Below are 20,699 nucleotides of genomic sequence, written 5' to 3'. Positions count from 1 at the left end.
AAGTGGGTGGAATTGAAAAATAAACATGTGGAAAAAATAGAAATATATGAAGTAAGAAGTAAGAAGTGCATGTTTGGGGATAGAAAAACTGTCTGAATTAATAAATAAATTCCGAGTTCCATGGCCAATTAACTTCTCACCTAGGAACTTTATAAATATTTATTCTTAACTCGCAAAAAAATCAATTCAGCCCCCGTACCAATGCAGGGGTGACCGTCCGTCTTCGTCAAGCATCCCGACGCGTGCCCCATCGTCAATGAGCGTCTGCACGACATCCGTGTGTCCCATCTCGCAGGCTCGGAACAGCGGCGTGTGCTTCATAAAGTCCGTCGCATCGATTTGGGCGCCATGGTTAAACAGGATCTTTACTGAGGAGGCGTGACCTGAGAGCGCAGCAGCATGCAGGGCTGTGAACCGAAATAAGGTTAAACATATTTATTTACGCTCAATTGCATCGAACATCGAGAGCCTTAGGCTTATTTTAATGCTCCCAAGATTCCTTGGTAGAATCAGTACTTGATATCTTTGGGGAAGAGCTAAAGAATACACCCCCACTTGGAATCAAACCGTGACATTCCTGTAGCTAGGCAGACACCATACTCACTACGCCACGGCAACCTTAACCGGAATTGACCTATTCTTGTCCTATCGGGATGACCTTAACCGGAATTGACCTATTCTTATCCTATCAGGGCAACCTTAACCATAATTGACCTATTCTTGTCCTTTAGGGGTGACCTAAACCATAATTGACCTATTCTTGTCCTATCATGACGACCTAAACTGGCATTGACCTATTCTTGTCCTATCAGGGCAACCTAAACCATAATTGACCTATTCTTGTCCTATCAGGGCAACTTAAACCATAATTGACCTATTATTGTCCTATCGGGGCGACCTAAACCAGAATTGACCTGTTCTTGTCCTTTCAGGGCGACCTAAACCATAATTGACCTATTATTGTCCTATTGGAGTGACCTAAACCATAATTTACCTATTCTTGTCCTTTAGGGGTGACCTAAACCATAATTGACCTATTCTTGTGCTATCGGGGAAACCTAAACCAGAATTGACCTATTCTTGTCCTATCAGGGCGACCTAAACCAGAATTGACCTATTCTTGTCCTATCTAGGTTTTAAATATGTGTGACACAGATTTGATACTGTCTGAGTCAATAATAGTACAAATAATTTATTTCACTATTTACATGGCCTTTTTACCAATTGATAATAGTTCTTGCCATTTGCTATATTTAAACTTTGTCTTGGACCAATCTTAAATATTGTTAGTGGAATTAACCCATTTATGTCTAGCGTCTAGAAAAAAGGCCTTGGCAAACAGCATAGACCCAGATGAGATACCGCATCGAAGACACCGCATGATGCGGCGTCTCATCAGGGAATGCGATGTTTGCTTATAGGAATTTAGGTAAGAAATATTCTAAATATAGAAATAAATGTACTAAACATCCCTAATTTTGGAAATAAATTGATCCAATTTAGAGAGATGGTTGAGTCCATTAGGCATAAATGGGTAAATTATATTATAAGAATATTTAACCAAACCAGCGACTCCCTATGACAAAGCAGCACAAGAGGGAATATTTAAGGCATGACAAGGACAGTTTTATAAATTTTAAGATCTTATTTAAGTAATAAGTTGATATGTAAATGCTTTATTTTTCATGACAAGTTCATTGATAAAAGCTATATTGGGAGTCCATACTTGGCATTGTGCAGTTTAAAATACTCCCAGTGTATACCCATGCTATCTTGTTCACTTAAACCGACCATTATCCTCGTTGCTTTATTGATTAAACACAGCATAGCAAGAGTTGAGATATTTCTTTGTGTGTGCCTAGATAAACTAACCACAAACTGAAGGTGTAATCTTACCACACAGTTCACATGACAGTTTACGTAGTTTGTTTATCAAAGTTTTAACCTTCAAATCACCTTGAGTTGTATTTTAGTTTGAAAGTGGTAGGTTTAGTGCTACTTGTTTAGGACTGCGGACGTGGTAAGATGGGCTTGATATGTTCAGCTATTTAATTGAGATCACAGTACTAGTAAAATTCTTTCAGTAAAATGGCAACCTTTTCACAATCAACCATTGACAAGGGATCTGACATAGTCCAAGACTTCTTGTGCTCGACCTGTGAAGACAAGAAACTGGATAATACAGCTGATTTCTACTGTGAATCTTGTGTTAAGTTTTTCTGTGGGAATTGTATTAATCTGCACAGCCAGTTGTTTACTAAACATGACACTTTTGGAAGGGAACACATGAAGAAATGGCCAGTGACAAAGAAAGTGAAAGATTTTCTTCTGAAATGCGATGTCCATAAAGATAAAAACCTGAAAATGTTTTGCGATGAACACAGTGAGCTGTGCTGCACAAATTGTGCATTCCTTAATCACAGGTATAGTTTAACTTAATGAATAGAAAAAACCCATCCGTAGTGCTTTCAAACTTCTTTGCAAGCTGGAACTATAATATATAGAAAGAAAAAACAATTTAATTATATCAATGAAAAACAAAATATTTCAATAAGAAATTCATTATTCCATGTACGATAATTATAATAGAAAGAAGACTGCAATTTAGGCTTTGTAATTGAGTCATTTGTTTTATATCCAGTAAACTGTCAGATGAAATGAATACTTGTGTTTTAGATTTATATAAATGAATATTTTTGATTATACCATTTGTATGCATGTAATATATGCATCTCATTCTGACTTTACCAAAGAATTTTCCCATGATAAAAGCTTTCAAAGAATAGGACTGGTATTTTAGTATTTTATATAATTTAAAGTGTTTTCCCCCTTTACTTTCAGACACTGCCCAAAGGTAACTCTTATATCGGACATAGTAAAAATCCAGTCCACAGACCTTAAAAAACTGTCAGTTTCTATCCAAACAATTCTGGAAGAAATGAGAAAACTTCAAGGAAACCAAGAGGCTAGTATTCAGTTTATGCAAAATTCATTTGATGAGCAGTTACAAACAATACATGAAACTCGGCGAAAAATAAATGCAGCTTTAGACACGATTGAACAGAAGACACTGAATGAAATGAAAGATACACTGACAAAACTGCAAGCCTCTCGCAAAGATGATGTTGACAAATGTATCAGTCTTCAGTATGAATTGAAACAACTTCGAGATGCCATTCAGGACATAAGTGATAAAAGCAAGCTGGAACTATCCTTTATAGCCACCAGGAAATGCAAGGACAAAATACATAATTGTGAAACCTTTCTAAAGAAGAACTCTCTTGGGAATAAAGTTTCAATATCATTCCAGCTTAACAATGAAATTATACAGTACTTTTCAACACTGTCAGGTCCTGGAAAGATTGAACACAGTACCAAGACATTGATGGTACAAGAGGATCCAAACAGGGTAATCACTGTGCAGGGGAAGTCAGAACAAAATGTAAGAATACCAAGTGATTTAGGGGTATGCAATATCCGTGCCATCTGTGTCCTCCCAGAAGGACAGGTTCTTGTAGCAGACAATGGTAATAACACAATCAAGCTGCTTGACCAGCAGCACCAGGTGGTGAGTCAATGTAGTGTGACAAGCTCGCTATCTGATATGTGTCAGATCACACCCAGTTTAGTGGCTGTGACTTTGAAAAGAGAGGTCCAGTTCATCACAGTCAACAACAGGAAGCTGGTGACAGGAAGGAAGCTTCAGTTACAACATGTATGTTACGGTATTGCCTGCTACCAGGAAGACCTGTATATTACTGATATGACAGCACTCTACAAGTACACGCTGAGTGGGAAACAAGTCAGCAAGATGTATGAGGATAAATCAGGTCCTTGCACAGGTAAGACTCAGAGTGGATTAATCTGGATATGATTAGGAATACGCCGAACAAATAGATTATAATGTACCATCAATGTATTAATTCAGCTGCAGTTAAGAATACATATAGGATATTTGTTCATGTCAGTGTAATATCGTTTGTTATTTCACGAGCCACTCATGAAAATATTATTTTTCAATGATCACAAGTGAAATAACAAACGATCTAACACTGACATAAACAAATTTTCTGTTTCTTTAATGCCCCTTTTTCAAGAAAGTAATTAACAGCTGTTTCCCTTTCGCTGAAAAGTTACTCTTTCTCGAAGTTTCTCCCGTGGCGTGCCTCAATACATTTCAAAACACAAAATGACGTCATTAGTGTGACAAAATGACGTCCTTATACCACCGAAATTCCCAGTTAAACTCTTTTACAATGTAAATAAACGGTGAAAAGCATAAAATAAGAAGACAATTTGTTGGATTCGGTGGAATGTCTATTTTAATTCACGCGTGATCATAGAAAATATACTTAAATTTAGTTATGATAATCTAAAAATAGAAAGAGGAGTTCTGAAAATTTGTTCTTTTCACCGGTGAAAAGAACCATTTTCACTGCTGTTATTTCACTGCAGAAATGTCATATTTTATCATAAGGTATAAAAGAAAAGTTAGTATTTTTTTTATTTAGACATTCCCTGTATGCCATGTTTATTAATGTACTATGTGAATTAAATTTATTTTAATGATATTGAATTTCATGGATAAGTTAAATCAGGGCTATTCGTTGGATCTTAAAAACTGTGTTGTTTTTTAAGTCTGATAATTATATAAGACTATGGGAATAAAAACTTGGTAAAACATTTTATTTTGTGACTGAACGGAAACTAAACAAATTTATTTCTGTTGAATCATATTGATTTTATAGTAGATTCTGCATTTCTTTTTCTTTTCACTATTTGTAACCTGTTTTTTTTTCTAATTAATTATTAAATTGCAAAAAAAACATTAATCATACAATAACACTTTGTGAGATGTGTGTGATAAGAATTAAATTATAAAATTTATTTAATTTGTGATTGAATGGCAACTACACAAATGTTGGTTGAATCATATTGGTTTCACAGTAGACACCACATTCCTTCTTTTTTCTATTTGTAACCTGAGCTTTTTATTGTTGTTTTTGTCATTTAAATTTTCAATAAAAGGTGTTAACTTATAATTTTATCAACTATTGATGAAACATTTTTTTCAATTTCAATAACGACCATATCTATAGTTATTATTTTGCATGATAGTCATGTACAATATTTCAATGTGTGTCAATGAATGTTTAATTATGTGTACATGTTTGGTAAATTTATTATAACTGCATGTAGTTACACCAACTAACACACATTATTAAGTATTGTTTCCTTCCATGCTTTGGTGAAAGACTTCAAATCTTAAAGCACAAACACAAGTCAAATATAAACAAGTCAACATAAAGAGAAAACAAAACACTGGAACACAACTTTAATAATAATTATTATTATATAGTATCTGTTCTTTACCATTATTAATACAGTTTAAATAAGAATTTTAATTATCTACTAAATGTATATTTCAATATCGTGATGTCACTCTGTTTTGCAGTATATACGTGTGCTGTGAGTCCCACAGAGGACAAGTTGTACATCACTAACTACTTCCATCACAAGCTCCTCATCCTGGCCAGGGATGGTTCAGTCCTGGCCACCTTCACTGACCCTGCACTAAAAGCTCCATGTTATGTACACGTGACACCTGCAGGCCAGGTGCTGGTATGTGGAGCCATTTCAAACACTATCATACAGGTGGACGATGAGGGTAGAAAGAAGCTGGCTATTCTTACTACAAAGGATGAAGGGCTGTTCCCATGGTCAGTCTGCTACAACAGACACACTGCATCCATCCTTGTGGGACTTAACAACAACGTTATCCTGGTGTTCAAAGTGCAATAGCATAACTCTACATGTATCCTGATTGATGATTCAGATTATATATTGCCATGGAATTATGTTGTGCATTAAAATATGTTTGTGTATTAATACTACAACAATGTTAGTATTATTACAGATGCATTTATTTTGTAAACAAATAATGTCATTAGTTGAAAGAATATAAAGACTTTCTGGGATCATAAAAACTATTATAGAATATATTATATTGTTGCATCTATTACAATTGTTTTATGTTTCTCTTTTACTTTACAAGGTGTCTAGAACTGCTAGACAAATTTTAGTTCAGAATATGTCTGTAATTTACATAACATAAATATTATTTTGAATCGAAATATAGGCAGTCATTTATTTTTACATAAATAAAATAATAATTTAAGATTACTGGGAAAAAAAATCCTTGAATTTGAAGCATCATGAATGGTTTTGTTTCCTGCGCTGAAAAAACATTTCTTTTGTTATATTCAATTACATTTCCGCATTGCTGTCTAACAAAGGTTTCGATCTGAATTAATATCCAATGAAATTTTGATATTTTATGCAAGTAGACCTAATTGAATAAATGTTCAATCAGCATGACCAATATAAAAAATGCAGCAATACAGGATTTTTTTAATAAAGAACCCGATTTTACAGTGTGAAACTATTTGATAAAGTTTAGATATGTTAAGCAGCTAAAGCAGTTTGACACTGTCAAAATAAATTCTTTTTGTGTGTACCCCTTTATATTTAGTTTAGTTTAAACCTATTTATTTAGCTCGATCTCATTGAAAGCCTAAGGCTTATTTTAAACGCTCTTGAGTCCGTTTCATGGCCCTTGAAGCAGTCATTATTATGTATTGAAAAGATCTTAAGAATGCTCCTACGATGGGGATCGAACCCGTGAACTCCCGGTCGCTAGGCAGACACCATATCCACTACGCCAAGGCGACCCTTTATATTTGTCAGAGCGTTTATATGTGCAGGCTGTGTTATCATATATAAAAATTAGTATTATATTAGACTCTGTGCACTGGTATATATTTTAGCAGGTTGTTGTTCCTCATTGTTCCTAATTTACATTCCAACATATTGAAGTACCTATTTGACAAACGCCAGCATTTCCGCTGCAATTGTGGCATCTCTGTAAATGCAATACATTACATCTTGCAGGTTATCAAGGTCAGTGCGCAGTCAGCGGGTTTAAAAGTTCTGTTGACATTATCCCATTTCCTTGACAACGATATACACATTCATTTTCTGTTCTTCCATCCCTTTGTCGAAATCCATTTCTGTTTTTCCATCTATATTATTAAAATATATTTTAAACCACACTTAATAATTTTTGATAGCGTTTGTATCGAATGCTAACCATTCTGACCCAAAACCCGATTTACGAAATCGTAATCCTGTCGCAGAGAATTATTTTATTCTTATCAAAGTTAACACTTATACATTTTGTAAATGACAAAGACACACGATTCGTTCAATGCTTGAAAATATTTAAAAGAAAAATACTGTTAAAACTACCACGTCAAAATTGTTGTTGTTCCTAAAATCCTGAGAGAACCTAGATAGCATGTTTTGTCTGAGAAATGACAACACACTAGATAGATCTACGTCATAAATTGCGTAATCAAGTAAATGAAAATGATAAATACGGAAAGCTGGTTCGGTAATATATTTTATAGAAGAAAAAAGTTTATCCGACCCTGCTTTATTTGGTCAATTTTTGAAACAGAGGCAGGATAAATACATATTCCATACATGCTGAAATTAAACGATTATGTTTGAATCTAATTCTTCCATGAAAAAATACTTAACTCAAAATTGATAAGATTATACAGGACGTTTGAACAAGACCTATTACAAATTGGTGAAAATGCAGTCAAATAACCTTTAAAAACATGGTTGCAATAAAAATTATTAGAAATATCTAAGGCTTTATTTCTTGAACAACAAAATGTCTACAACTTGTGTACTATAACATTATTAAATGATATGAGTGCTTGTGCTCGATCACAGACTTGGCATTTCAGTCCTGTGTGCTTAATATAATACAATGTAGATAATCGTGTTGCGCAGAACGCTCTCAAATAACAATATATTATCATTAAATACAAGAAAATAGCCAGAATCTATACATTTATGTTGCATTGTCAACTCACATATTTGTATATATATATATATATATATATATATATATATATATATATATATATATATATATATATATATATATATATATATATATATATATATATATATATATATATATATATATATATATATTCATTTAAGTTGAAATATTGCTTATTTAAAATCGAAATAGGAAACTGTGTTGAAATTTTATTAATTTACATGGTAACTATGGAAACTATACTCATTGTATTGTAATGATATTTCTATACTTCTTTTCTTTGCACAAGTATATTAACTATATTTGACATCATAGGACAATGTTCAAAGCAGTAGATGACCAAGTGTTTTAGGTGCTAGCCTATTATTATAGAGGTCAGTGGTCCACACCCATGTGTGGTTCACTGTTGTTCTTTTCTGTTTTTCTGTCTTTGGTATCATTGTTGTTTTAAACTGGAGCTCTTTCGTTCCGATGCTTACCATTATCAATTTAAAGCATTTAATAACAAGTCTTCTAAATATCAAAGACAATTTTTTAATCAATTCCAATAACTTTTTATGTAAATTCGTGTCTGATCTCCCCCGTTTTGTAAAATAATAGAACACACACATTGTCCTGATGAATAAAAAAGAAATAGTATTTTAAGAATTGTTTTTTTCAAACTGTACAGTTTAATCAAATAATTCATAGCATTTTCATCAATTAAAAACACATGGCCATTTTTTGCCTTTTGTCAACCTTGTCGAGTAATAATGTTGCATTCATCATTGCTTAGTTGAACAATTACTTGAAGATATGGTATTTTTTATTTAGACCACAGGTGTTTTCCCTTCTTTGAGACTCGCCGAATACCGGGCCTTTCTCCTTGACGCATTTTTCCCCACTGTCATGGAATGTGCCCTAAACAATCCATTTTCCCCCAAAAAATTGGCTATACATGTATATAAAACAATTAAACACAACTGAGTTTGTAAACATATTTGAGTTTAACAATGGTTACGATATTGTTTACCACAAACAAACCTATGCGCATGTGTTAGTGACGGGAATTCCCCACAAGAGTTAACAAAGAGTCGTCATTTGTCAATCAATGACGTCAGACAAAACTATTGGTTTGAGAATTTAGTTTGACATTTTACACTTTCACATTGTTACTCACACATGTCTTATACATCAATATTCCAAACAATCAAGAAAAGAAATTACAATTCGCATCGAAAATGACAAATCACATCAAATTTACAACGGACAAATTATAATTAATATGAATCAATAAAATACGTCAATCAAAGATGGAGAATATTTCTGAGATACAATAAACAATTTATTATACATTTACACTGTGAATGTAAGGTCAGACAAAAACAGTGTTTTAAAATTCCGGTTCAGTCTTATTTCAAAGAAAAAACTATTTAAATGATTATAGTTGAACATGGATCAAGACAAACATGGTTTCATTTATATGTAAGTTTATCTGATTATAACCAGATTCATATTCATATTCTGCTGTATTATGTGTGTCACTCTGTACACTTTACTGTAGTAGCATGTTAGTGAAATTGATGATTTTAAAATGTTTATATTTAAATAAAATTAGTACATTAAACAATAAAACTTGAAGTGTGAATGTTGTTCATAGTTGTTGATATTTTCCCCCAAACAGCCAACAAGGTGCTCAAATACAACCCCAAATATGTGATACTCTGCTATTTTTTCCCCATTAAAAAGGTGAGGCTTTACCCCCTCCAAGTACAAAAACAACAACAACCTGGACCATGAGAGCACTAAACAGCCACCTAACAGACCAACAAAGAGTTGTTTAAAGTAAAACAAGCTCACTCCTATATACCCCCGTAAACTTCGTTTGTGGGGGTATAAAAAAAGGGATAAATCAAGAATTTTTTTTCAATTTCTACCATTCTGATTAATACGTTTGCAACTCAAAGAAGAATTATATTTACCAAAACTGCTGTCAGATTTGACATGTCTGTCTACAATCCTTATGAGTAATTTTACAAATTGTCATGGTCACATGAAATATCAATGCCCCATTTATTTGTCGTCCCATGCAGTCAGCACAAGCTAATCTTGGACGAAACTTTACCCATCATGTCCAATTTTCACAGAGCCATTTTTTTTTTATTCTGGTCTTATAGATAGATCAGTCCGCGCCACATGTGAACATCCAAGGACAAACATGAAATTTTAAGGTCATCATGAGAAATGTCAAGGCCATACCTGTGCCGCCGTTCTTGTCGACCTGCTGTATGTCCACGTTGTGTTTGAGGAAGGTCTCCAACACTTGGTCTGCCCCCTTGCCCGCTGCCCACATGAATGCCGTCCTGCCCTCCACATCTGCTTCGTCTGTCACATTGGCGCGAGACAGAAACACTTCAACAGTCTCCTGAATTGGATTTAATTGATGTGTTTTTTTATGTGCGTACAAAAATGATGTTTCCAAGCATGGCTTCTTGCTCCTAATTTTCTGCAAGTAAAATAATGTATGATCTTACCTTTACAACGGCATCTTTCCTGATCTCAAAAAATGTATTTTTTAACAAGAGCTTTCAGAGGACAGCGCGCTCGACTATTCGAGTGCTTGACAATATAACGTAAGCCATCATGGGGAAATTGTTCATATTCAATTATTTATTAGACGTTCTTTCAAAAATAAAAAAAGGAAAAAAAAAAATAAAAAAATTGGGGGTGGGGGTTGAGAGGGGGTATAATGTGTGGGGTGTGGTCATTTAGTAGACGATCTTTCAAAAATAAAAAAAGGAAAAAAAGGGAAAAAAAAATTGTGGGGGGGTGGGGTAGGGGGGGGGGGGTGAGAGAGGGGTATTATGCGGAGTGGGGTAATTTATTAGATGATGTTTAAAAAAATGGGCGGGGGGGTTGGGGGGGGGGTAAGGAGGGGGGTGAGAGGGGGGTATAATGTGGGCTGTGGTAATTTATTAGATGTTTAAAAAAAAATTGAGGGGGGGTTGGGGGGAATGGTTGAGGGGGCAGGGAATCTGGGTAGGGGCATGGAGTATTGTTTGGGTCGAATCCATTGTGGTATTCAGGTAAGTGTTGTTTTGTCAAAGTAATAATAAAATGTGATCATACATAAAAGAAGTTATGGCAATTTAAGCAAAATGTTCAATTATCGAAGTGTAAAAGGGGCCATAATTATGTCAAAATTCTTGATACAGTGGTCTGCTCTTGTTTATAGGTTGGGGTCATGATGGTTAACAAGTATGCAAAATATAAAAGCAATATGTCAAAGGATATAGGAAATATTTGTGGTATTACGCAAAGTTTAACATAGATTTATCAATAATATGCATATTCTAAGTATAAAAGGGCAATATTCTGTCAAAATGCTTGATACAGTTGTCTGCTCTTGTTTATAGGTTGGGGTCATGATGGTTGACAAGTATGCAAAATATGAAAGCAATATGTCAAGGGACATTGAAAATATTTGGGGTAGTACGCAAACTTTAACATTTGCTGCATATTGTAAGTGGAAAAGGGGCCATAATTATGAAAAAATGCTTGATAGAGTTGTCTGCTCTTGTTTATAGGTTGGGATCATGTTGGTAAACAAGTATGCAAAATATGAAAGCAATATGTCAAGGGAAAATGAAAATAATTTGGGAAGTACGAAAACTTTAACATTTGCACGCTAACTGAAACGGAAACGCCGGGGTGGGTAGGATAGCTCCACTATATATATTTTATATATAATAGTCGTGCTTAAAATAACAGCGAACGATTCGCTATTTAAGGCTAGATTAAAGGTTTTGCCCATGACAGGACACTTCCACGGTCTCCTGATTGAGTAAACTGGGCTAAATGAATGTGCATTAAGTGTCGTCCAAGGTTAGCCTGTGCAGTCTGCACAAGCTTATCAGGGAGAACACTGTCCACCTACACTGAATTTTGGTTGAGAACGGACTTCCCTTAATCGAAAGCAAAACATAAAATGTGAATGATTTGTCCCTGATTAGCTTGTGTGCACTGCACAGGCTAATCTGGAACAACACTTTACACACATGAATTAAGCGCAGTTATCCAAGAGCAACTTTTGTTTGCATACACTTGCCAAGTGGGTAATTTCAAAACATCAGTGTAATAAATTCACATTTACATTTTTTATAAAAAATACATAATAATAATTATATATTACCATTTGTAAATTAACTTCATGATTAAAGAAAACTCTGATTTATAAGTGACCCACTCACGTCAAAGTTGTTTTGCGCTGCATAGTGTAAAGGTGTGGCCCCGTTCTGGTCTGAACTCGAGAACTCCGCCTTGTTGTCCAGCAGCAGGGATACGATCTTTGAATGACCTGATAACGGATTTCAAGACTATTTTGAAAGTAAAAAACTTGGCAATATTATTGAGCTCAGCTCTAGGACAACTGGGCTTTATGTAGGTGCATAAAGTATTTTATCCTATTACCAGATGAAAATCAATCGTATAACAACGATCTTATAAACTTAAGCTTTATACTTTCAATATTTTTAGACCATGGTTTTCCGATCTCTTTTTAAAGAACACTATATGGTTCAATGTTACATCATAGCAAACGATGACGTTGAAGTAAACAAACACTTCGGAGTAAACTTGGGAAACCAGTGCTGTTGAATTTTAAAGTATTTTTACTCTTTTTGAACCATAAACAACCACAAAATAACAGGATAAATAGAATATTATGTGAGTGTCGGATGGAGATCAAGTTTATCATGTTGGCTCAAAACATTGTAGCGCTCGGCAAGCCTCGCACTACATGTTTCTCAGCCTCGCATGATAAACTTGATCTCTATCCGACACTCACATAATATTCTCTATGTCTCAGATTAACCTATGCAGTTATGGAATTAACTTAGCAAAAATCCTGTTAATGCAAAAAGTGTCTCGTCCCTGATGAGCATGTGGGGTCTGCACGGACTAATCTGGAACAACACTTAACGATATGCATTTAGCCCCATTTACCCATAGCTAGGCAATAGGTACAATAGTTGGTTTTACAATCTGAAACAGTGTTAGTTTTTTATTCTTTGAGGGGCTTATTGGGTTTTTTTAATTGCAAAGAATGAAAATGAGCTTCGCTGTGCGAAAACCACGCTTATTTGGGAGTTCACTTTCAATTGGATTTTCCTTTAGAAGAGACTTCCTTTAAACACAAATTACAATTAAAGTGAAAAAAGTATTGTCCTTTGCAGACTGCACAGGCTAATCTGGGAGGACTCTTTATGCACATGAAAACCCTAGCAGTACTACACACATTATCAGGGGTGTGATTGAGCTGAAGTCTGAGGGAAGGAAAATTCTGTATACTGACTTTGACTAGGCGAATCACATGCATAGCGCAATTATAAACCTAAAAACAGACATTTAAATAGAAACCATCTTAAACTATAACCAAACAAATTCACCGAACACAAACAAGGGGCAGTAACTCACCAAGTACAGCAGCCCAGTGTAGAGGGGTCCTGAACATGTTGTCCAGGGCAGAAACATTGCAGTTGTCAACAGCAACCTGAAAGCAATTTGTGTACCAATTGATGTAATCACAAAATTGCCTTTTGATAGAAAAGTCCTACCGCTATTCCCATCAATTAAAATAGTATGGCGTTTAAAGATGCACAATTCAATTAAGAATGTCAGGAATCTCTGATGGAAGAGTGCAAAATATATGAGTCAATCTCTTAGGTATTACAATCTAGAGCAAAAGAGGATATTTGTTCATGTTAGTGTAAGATCGTTTCTTATTTCACGAGTGATCATAGAAAATATATGAGTGACTCGAGTGGCGCAGCAACGAGTCTAAATATTATTTTTCTATGATCACGAGTGAAATTACAACCGATCTTACACTGACATGAACACATTTTCTGTTTCTTTTATGCCCCTTTTTCATGAAAATAAATAACAGCTGTTTCCCTTTTGCTGAAAAGTTACTCCTTCTCCTGTGGCGTGCCTCAACACAGTTCAAATCACAAAATGACATCATTAGTGTGGCGAAATGACGTCATTATAACAGCGAAATTCTCCAGTTAAACTCTTTTAAAATCTAAATAAACAGTGAAAAAGCACAAAATAAAAAGAAAATATATCGGATTTGGTGGAATGTAGATTTTAATTCACTTGTGACCATTGAAAAAATATACATAATTATTTATGATAATCTAAAAATAGAAAAGGGAGTTCCGTAAATGTGTTCTTCTCACTGGTGAAAAGAACAATGTATTTATTTTTACTGCTTTTATTTTTCTGTAGAAATGTCATATTTTATCATTAGGTATAAAAGAAAAGATGTAATTCTGATTGGATAATTTGATAACATGACCTGTTGTTTTTTATCTTCATATGAACCAACAAATAAAAAAAATATTCAAAAAATTGCTAAATGACATCAATATTTTTCTAAAATTGCGTAGATGTTGCTTATAATTTGTCATTGGTAATCATATCACATTAATTTTTATTTATTATTATTAGTCTATTATATTTGCAATTACCAAGCTGACTGTAACAAATTAACTCATAATTTGAAAAAATCAATAAAGCCATGTTGTTTTTTTACACTTTCAACATGTTGCATCTGTGGCATAGTGACATCTGTTTAAGCCAGTCAAAAATTATCATTTAAACACACGTCTTTGTTTTTTGGTCATGGTGTCAACAATGGCTGTTCATGTTTGCTGAATACAGTGAGTTGTTTAACATTGCTGAGACATGTTGAAAACAGGACAAGTGGACAGTACTTTAGTCACTTAATGCAGGTAGATGTTTAAAACAAGCGAGCCATGTCCTGGGAAGACTAGGCTTAAAGCATGTGGGTAATGTGTTGCTCCAGATAAGGCGGAAAGTGTCATACCTGTGCTGGACCAAGTTTGGGCAGATGTATTAAGTCCAGTTTTCCTAGAACAAGGTTTAAAAGGTTGTAAGCATAGGTTGGTACTGTACTCACCAGTGCCTTAACGACGGCCTCATTACCATCGGCAACCACTAAATGCAGGGCAGTCCTTCCCTCATAATCCTGCCAGTTTATAACACTCGGGGTCGTGTCCTGCGAAATAAAGAATCAGAAAAATAGTATGAGGTTTGATCTGGGAAAACTCGTTCAATAGAAACAAGTTCAATAAATTGAAGTAATTTGTATAAATATGCAAAATTGTCACTCTGAGAAAACAGGGCTTAATGCATGTGGGTAAAGTGCCATTCCAGAATAGCCTGTGCAGTCTGCACAGGCTTATCAGGGACAACACTTTCTGATTTTATAGAATTTTGTGTTTTTTAAGTCCAGCCCAGGCAGAAAGTGTTGTCCCTGATTAGCCTGTGCAGACTGAACACGCTAATATGGGATGAAACTTTACACAATGTGCTAAATACATGTAGTTTTATTTCAAAGCCATTCTACTTGATAATACTCATAACAGAAATGTGTGTTGTTTTTTTGAATACATTTCAGGGTCTTCCCCAGGCCATTTAAGCGAAATCAGAGTCCCCGGGGCGCTTGAAATTTTCCGATCAGTGTATTCTTCAGTAAAAGAAAGTGGAGATTGTCCAAAAAAATCAAGGTTTCCCTATCAGTGTATCAATATTCCCTGTTTTAACAGAGCACTCGGTACCTACTTTCACAAGTAATCGCCAGAAACACCACATGGGGTAATGGATACTACACTGATAAGAGAATAGCATGACGCGCGTATCGATTATTCTAGCCACATTACACGGTCATTTAAATGCTGAAAAGGATGTATCTGGTAACTTTTCAGTCGTCAAACTGTGAAGTTCATCGTCCAATCGGTTACGCGAATGCTTATTAGGGCGGGTATAACTATCGACCATTATTTTTGATTGACGTCGGGCATGAAGTACCGGTAAGAGTTTATCGAAGCTTGATTAGCAAGAAGTTGTGCCATTTGAGTAATATAAAACCGGTAATTAGTACAGTACAGAACATTAAAGACAGTTTCGGGCATCATCATCACACCTTTTTACTGTAAACAAGTGTTACCTATGACTCATAATTAATACGAGAAATTACTTGCAAGTGGTAAACAATTAATTATTATAGCGAGTAAGTTGAGCAAATGACTCCCGGTTACAATTATGTGATAACAATTTATTTAATTCCAGTACATGTATATTTCAACATGTCCATTTATAGAACTGATTCACCTCGTTTTTCTGACATTAATTCGACACGTCATGCGCTTTAACAACTTTTCGTTGAATTGATTACGCACACTTGTAAATGTTTCGTCCGATAATCGAAAGTTAGAAGACTGATGATGGCAACCGGCCGTGATCCTCGTGGACAACGTGAATTTCATGCATAATTCCGTCAAAACATTTATTCGCCTCGTAAAGTGTTTAAACAAATTATCGTTGAATTTATAACGCAACGGTTAATATTTGTTGAAATCTCAATGGGAATAATTAAATTTGTAATCCGAAACCCATTCCCGTAAGTCGATGTTAACGCGTTTTTAATCCAAAACACACTTCCGAATGTAAATGCTACCGCAACGTTAAATATTTTTGCTTCAAATTAGCAAAGCAAATTTATTTTGTGTCGAATCTTTTTCTCAATTAAAAAGAGCGCAAAAATTATGCAGCATGTACAACGTCGCGTCTATTGCATACAAATGGCGTGTATTGAGCGTTTTAATAAGCGCACAACAGGTCAGGGGATTGACGCATTTTCAGAGGCAATATTTCATCAAATCTATAAATAATCACTTAAAAAATGGCAAGGTTTGTGTTAAAGAAATAACTGAAAGCTTTTATCGTAAATATTTACCAGAAAGAGATTGATAAAAACGGAGTAAACGGGATTATCGGGTAATAAATAGAAACTTGAAAAAAGTAAGTATACAGTAATAGAGTCGGGTTCAAACGGATGTATTGGGGAATCGTTCAAGTCGGGATTTTACTATCTGTGCGGAAAAGTTTTAAAACAATTAAACAATATAAAAAATATATATTTTTAAATGACTGGGGGATTTTTTTGAAGAGTCATAGCGCACCAAATGACGTCTTTTTACGCTGTTTTTCTTTGAGTTATAACGCACCACAGAACGTGAATTGACACGTTAAATTAAAAAAAAATCAACGTCGGCAGGGGACACCCCTCCCGCACCCACCCCCGCTCGGCCCCGGGGCGCCTGAAAAAAATCCTGGGGAAGGCACTGCATTTATATGACAAGTTGACTTAAATCATGACTTTTTTTTATTTTACCCTATTTGGAATTTAACTAAGTCTGACTCTTTTGAATTTGTGTCACAGACATATTTGCATATTAAAAACCAAATTGGAGGAACTTAAGTTTGAATGACTAAACATAACCCAACCAAATAATGCCATTTTTTGTTTTTACATCATGTAAATAAGCAGAAAACACTGTTTCTTCTGACTTACAAATACAATCTTTTAACTACTTTCAATGACAGTTAACAAATGAGCCACAGTTACCAAAGTGAACCACAGTTACCAACAACAGCTCCGCAATCGGAAAACTAGTGACCCCAATTTCAATAGGGGTCATCTACTGTCTAAGGCCATGTTAAGGTAGCACACCCGTAATGGGCACCTTTCCAAATATAATCTTATTTACTATTTTCTTAATCAGCATCGTTTCACTGAACTACATGCACATGTTTAGGTAGGCTTTCCATGCTTTTTAAAAACATATACTGATTTTTTCAAAACCACCCCCACGTTCGGCTTTTTCCAGTTTATTTGCACCCCTGGGGTATATGAAGTTCCATTATTCATCCATATTTCCAAACATGGGCATGCAGTTGGTGTGTACAGATGCAGTAAAGGTGTTTAAAGTTTAATCACGATGAAATAAGTATTCTTTTACAGACATTTATTTTTTATAACTTGTTATCTATGGAAGAGCGCCATGAAATGTAAGTGGTTTCAGCCAAGTAGAAATTGGGTTGGTTAAAAACAAAGTGTCATAAAATTCAAAATAGTACCATTTAAGTAATATTCTGAACTTAGTTTTTATAGATACACTACATACAGCAAAATACCAAGAAATAGACAGATTTACCATTTACGTTTTGAAATAAAAATAAACATGCAACATGCATGATTCGTATTTTCAGCAGTAAATCACCCAATTTAGCCATAATGTTGTTTCAATTTTAAAAATTAAAAATGTGCATAAAAATTGCAACATATTTAACTATAAACATAGCTTATATGCTATTTTAAATCAAATTATGTTGTAAAAGAAATAAAACGCGTCACAAAAAGTATGCGATGTCGGAAGGATTCGAACCTGCGCGGGAAGATTTCAAAAGATTTCTAGTCTATCACCTTAACCACTCGGCCACAACAAATTGAATATCCATAAGTACACAGGTAAAAAGGCTGTTCTATCTTATAAGAAATCGCAGGAAAACATTACGGGTGCGCTACCTTAAGTATCAAGCCAATAGTTCAAATCGTTGACAAGTTATTGACTGGAAACCAACTGGTCTACCGATAGACAAGACCGACGACAGACAGACCGACGACAGACAGACCGACAGACATCCAGCACAGCAATGTAACCCCTCTTCTTTGAAGGGCGGCATAAAAATGAGCAACAATTTCCAAAATGAGCTACTGTCACCAAAAATAAGCCACAGTTACCAAAATGAGCCACAGCTCCAAAATCAGGCACAGATACCAAAATGAGCCACTTTAACAAAAATGAGCCAGAGTTACCAAAATAACCCACAGTTCCAAAATGAGCCACATATACCAAAATGAGCTACAGTAACAAAAAATGAGCCACAGTTACCAAAAATGAGCAACAGTTAACAAAATAACCCAGTTACCAAAATGAGCCACAGTTACCAAAACAAGCAACAGTAACCAAAAATTAGCCACATTTACCAAAATAACCCACAGTTACCTATATGAGCCAAGATACAAAATGAGCCACAGTAACCAAAAATTAGAAACAGTTACCAAAATGAGCCACAGCTACCAAAATGTGCCACAGTTACCAAAATGAGCCAATGTTACCAAAAATAAGCCACAGTAACCAAAATGAGCTACAGTTACGAAATAAATAACAGTTACCAAAATGAGCCTGACGCAGTTGACAGCCTCTGCATCTCGACTACTGGCTGCCCAGTGGAGTGGCGTTTTTCCCTCAATGTCGGGGATGCCTATGTTCGAGTCCTGAGATGAAAATGAGAAAACGCTGAGCTTTTATCAGAGTATAAAAAATTAAAATTGTTACAAATGTATAAATTTTTTGACCACACATACATATTGGAAAAATGGTTAGAACTTAAGTTCTGCAACATTATCAAAAGTGTTTTACAGATCTTGCCGTATATTACAAATGGATAACACTCCTATTGTTGAAAAAACATAATTCATACATTGTAGGAACATAATTCATACATTGATTATCAAAAAACATTAGCCTGCCCTCTGTTCAAAATCCTTAATATCCTAAACATCATGTACATGTAATTTGAATGAAATTGCTTAACCAAGTATTTTAATCAAAATTTTCATTTAAAATTGGACGTGCCCTTAACATGACTGCCTATACAACAAACCATTGTTCGTATATATTGTTTATCTTTCATGTTCAATAACTATATTTTCTGATAAGCCAAAAAGAAGTATAAATTCTACCATCTTTTAATTAACGTTACCTAATATTCTCACATTATCAACCATACAAGATTAAACCAATCCTATAGGCTACACAATTATAAACCCTTTACTATTCAGATACGCACTCTGACGCATTTGTAGTCCCTTAGAATATATAAATGGGCCGTGATTTGTTAAAAAGGGGTTTAATGCATGTGCATAAAGTGTTGTCCCAGATTGCTGACTGCACAAGCTAATCTGGGACAACACTTTACGCACATGCATTAAACCCCCTTTTCACAGAGTGCTGTTCAATTTACTTTAAGATCTTTCTGACAAGATTTACATTTCAAAGCTTTCATTTCCAGCTCTTAGATACTTATGAGCAACACACAACAGTATAACTGAACAGACTGCCAGTTACTCGCAGACTGTTCTGGTTTTATGCTGGTTGAACAAATCTAGTTTCACTTTGCTTCTAAGCAGGAAAGCGTTAAAAAACTTGTTGACATAGGTAGACTAGTGTTTCTCACAAACCTGCTTGATCAGCATTTTCACGTGTTCTAAATTCCCATACGATGCAGCCCAGTGTAATGCTGTCCTCTGAAAAAATACAAACAAAATGCAACTGAGCCATTCTTTTTAATTGTATATTGAAAGGTACAATCTACGCTAGAGCCAGATAGAAGATGTTATGTCCAGTGCTCCAGCTAGGAAATTAAAAGGGCAGGGTGCTATTTTGTCAAAAGGGAACTGTTATGCACAAGGTCATATTATCCATATGGCATAATTTCAATACCACATGTGTTATATATTTCAATCAAAATAAGCCTTGTTCTGGGAAAACAGTGCTTAATGCATGGGAGTAGTGTTACACAGACTTATCATGGATGGCATTTCCAGCTTACACTGAATTTTCTTTAATAACATACTTCCTTCAAATAAAACAAGAGATTTGTTTGTCAGACATACAATGCCCCCTAATGCGCCGCTTTGATTTAATTTTTTTGAACTTTGACCTTCAAGGATGACCTTGACCTTTCACCACCCACTCAAAATGTGCAGCTCCATGAGATACACATGCATGCCAAATATCAAGTTGCTGGGTTACATATTGCAAAATGTATGAAGAAGGTTAAAGTTTTGGTTAAAGTTTTGGGACAC

At 34.9% G+C, this 20,699-nt stretch overlaps 2 protein-coding genes across 2 annotated transcripts in view; one reads left to right on the top strand and one right to left on the bottom strand.

Moving 5' to 3' along the window:
* The window catches only part of LOC127847286 (inversin-like), a 358,521-nt gene that overhangs the window by 8,666 nt on the left and 329,156 nt on the right, over positions 1-20,699 (bottom strand). The window contains 7 exon segments of the mRNA XM_052379100.1: positions 200-407; positions 10,157-10,322; positions 12,148-12,254; positions 13,373-13,448; positions 14,883-14,981; positions 19,005-19,106; positions 20,073-20,138. Coding sequence (XP_052235060.1) covers positions 200-407; positions 10,157-10,322; positions 12,148-12,254; positions 13,373-13,448; positions 14,883-14,981; positions 19,005-19,106; positions 20,073-20,138 — 824 coding nt within the window.
* Positions 1-20,699, top strand: part of LOC127847295 (uncharacterized) — a 248,008-nt gene that overhangs the window by 176,185 nt on the left and 51,124 nt on the right. The gene's annotated exons all lie outside the window — the stretch shown is intronic.

This window comes from Dreissena polymorpha, chromosome 10 (assembly GCF_020536995.1).
Source record: "Dreissena polymorpha isolate Duluth1 chromosome 10, UMN_Dpol_1.0, whole genome shotgun sequence".
In the NCBI taxonomy this organism is placed as follows: Eukaryota; Metazoa; Mollusca; class Bivalvia; order Myida; family Dreissenidae; genus Dreissena; species Dreissena polymorpha.
This window is presented reverse-complemented; position numbering and strand designations above follow the sequence as displayed.